Below are 2461 nucleotides of genomic sequence, written 5' to 3'. Positions count from 1 at the left end.
CTAACAGGAACAGGAACTGTCCGGCGGCTTGTCCAACGTGTGCGGTGCGTCCAATTTGACGTTGTCGATCATTCCGTCTTTGCTCGTCTCCTGCATGCTCTCCATCCCGGGGAGTGCGGCCGCCAAGCATCGGAACAGCTGTTTGTCGTTATAGCCCGTCTTGGCGCTGGTCTCGGTGAACATGGCGCTGAGCTCCTTGGCCCTCCGTTCTCCTTCCTCCGTCGTGACTTGCCTCGTATCCGCCAGGTCCGTCTTGTTGCCCACAAGCATGACGATGACGTCACTTCCTCTCTCGCTCCTCACGTAGTCGATCCATTTCGTGGTCTGCTCGAAGGAACGAACGTCCGTGATGTCGTAGACCACCACGGCCACGGTGGAGTCCCGTATGTAGCTGGGGATGAGGCTCCTGAAGCGCTCCTGTCCCGCCGTGTCCCACAGCTGCAGCCGCACCGTGCGGTCCTCCAAGTGCAACGTCTTTGACAGGAAGTCGATTCCGATCGTGGCCTGATACGTGTTGTCGAACTTGTCGTTGACAAAGCGCGTGATCAGAGACGTCTTCCCGACACTCTGCTCCCCCAGAAAGACCAGTTTGAATTTTCTTAATGGGCTCCCAAAGTCACTGTTACCCACGGACATGTTGGGGAACGTCTGAATGATCTGACTTGTCTTGTGATGCTGTCAAAAGTTCTTATAGGTCTTATAGGAATGGACACTGCTGCTGGGGTATCCTTGAAGGACATCCCTGAAGGATCCTTCTATTTATCCATCTCCATGCCTGACGTCACAGGGCTGACATCACAGCATTGACGCAAGAGTAATGACAACATCCCAGAGATGAACTTAAGATTATTAGTATGCACCCATGACCAGATTATTAACATCTGCCCACGCTATCACTTAGATATCTGCAAGTGTCAAATCTACCCAGATTTACACTGCTCATTAAAGTCTATTATAAACGTTTGTTTGGTAAACAAACAAATAGGTGTGGTGTAATGTGTGTAAAGTTTACATCAGTTTTCAATTGTAACCTGTGTGGTATTGTCTACCTGTTGTCTTAGCCTCTGCCTTGAAGTGCTATAAGTGTGACAACGACTGCACCAAAACCGAAGAATGTGGTATGCTCGCTGGTACCAAGATGGATCGTTGCGCAACGTCAAAAGGTAGGCTAATATCTTTATTGCTTCAGACAACTGTCTCTCCTTTTTACACAAACATTTCACATTCCTCAGCTCAGAAAATTGTCCATGATGTTTCTGATTTTCAGACAACATTGCTGAATGATGAAAATATGTTGTATCACAGTGATTTAAAAAGTAGTGAAAGTGTTTACAGCTGGTAAGAGAGTAATGTGCAGTGGTGGAAAAAGTACTAAATGTTTTTACTTAAGTTAAAGTATCAATACCATCATGTAAAAATACTCTGTTACAAGTAAAGGTCCAGTGTTCACATTGCACGTGAGTAAAAGTACAAAAGTATTGGCATCACAATTTACTTAAAGTACCAAAAGTAAAAGTACAAAAATGTTTGAAAATAGCAGATCTACAAGCTCACAAGGCGTCGCCATGCGAGGCCTTCTGAGCTTGTATATCGGCTATTTTCAAGTAGCATAGGTCTAAAATAGAGCTAAAAGTGATTAATGTGTTTTATAATGCAATAATGTATATCTGCAAAGTAATAAGTAACTAAAGTTTTCAAATAATTGTACTGGAGTAAAAGTACAATATTTGCCTCTGAGATGTAGTGGAGTAGAAGTACTGAAAACTGGATACACTCCAATAAAGTAAAAATACCTCTATACTGTACTTAAGTACAGTACTTGAGTAAATGTACTTAGTTACTTTTACACCACTGGTTGTGTGTGTGTGTGTGTGTGTGTGTGTGTGTGTGTGTGTGTGTGTGTGTGTGTGTGTGTGTGTGTGTGTGTGTACCCATTAAGACCTGCAGTACAGCGGCGTTGTGTATAGCGGCGGCAGCTACGGGCGGGAGGTGCTCTGACAAGGACTTGTGCAACGGAGCCACCATCGCTGCAGTGAGCCTCTTGGTCCTGGCTGCAGCTGCACCATGTGGTCTGTGTCGCTCTGCTCAACTGAAGGATTCTCTCTGCTGCTTCAGTTTGACCCTTAACATCTAGTTCAGGGGTCTTCAACGTTTTCAGGCCAAGGACCCCCTAGCTGAGAGAGAGATGAAGCAGGGACCCCCTCCTCTATATTGTATAAAATTGTGTTTCAGATTAAAAAAAATGTTTTTACTTAGTCTGCTATTTTTTCCCTCTACACCTATAGCCTCTTTGCCAAAAATAGCCGATCTACAAGCTCTCAACGCCTCGCAGCACGAGGCGTTGAGAGCTTGTAGCTCTGCTATTTTCGGCTAATGTTCCCCTCAGAAAAGGAATTTTAGGGTTCAAGTGGTTAATGTAAAAAAAACGAAATCCTATCGCACAAGATTTGGCGGACCCCCT

The 2461-nt window shown here is 45.0% G+C and overlaps 1 protein-coding gene across 1 annotated transcript; it reads right to left on the bottom strand.

Moving 5' to 3' along the window:
• On the bottom strand, nt 1-636 carry LOC308105163 (ras-related protein Rab-6B-like; the record flags this gene model as incomplete). The annotated part of the gene is made up of 1 exon (XM_080455794.1): nt 1-636. The coding sequence occupies one exon, from the start codon at nt 634-636 to the stop codon at nt 1-3; it is 636 nt and encodes a 211-aa protein (XP_080311920.1).
• Nucleotides 637-2461: the final 1825 nt, after the last annotated feature.

Source organism: Gymnoscopelus braueri, assembly GCF_963280865.1.
Source record: "Gymnoscopelus braueri genome assembly, chromosome: 17".
NCBI lineage: Eukaryota > Metazoa > Chordata > Actinopteri > Myctophiformes > Myctophidae > Gymnoscopelus > Gymnoscopelus braueri.
This window is presented reverse-complemented; position numbering and strand designations above follow the sequence as displayed.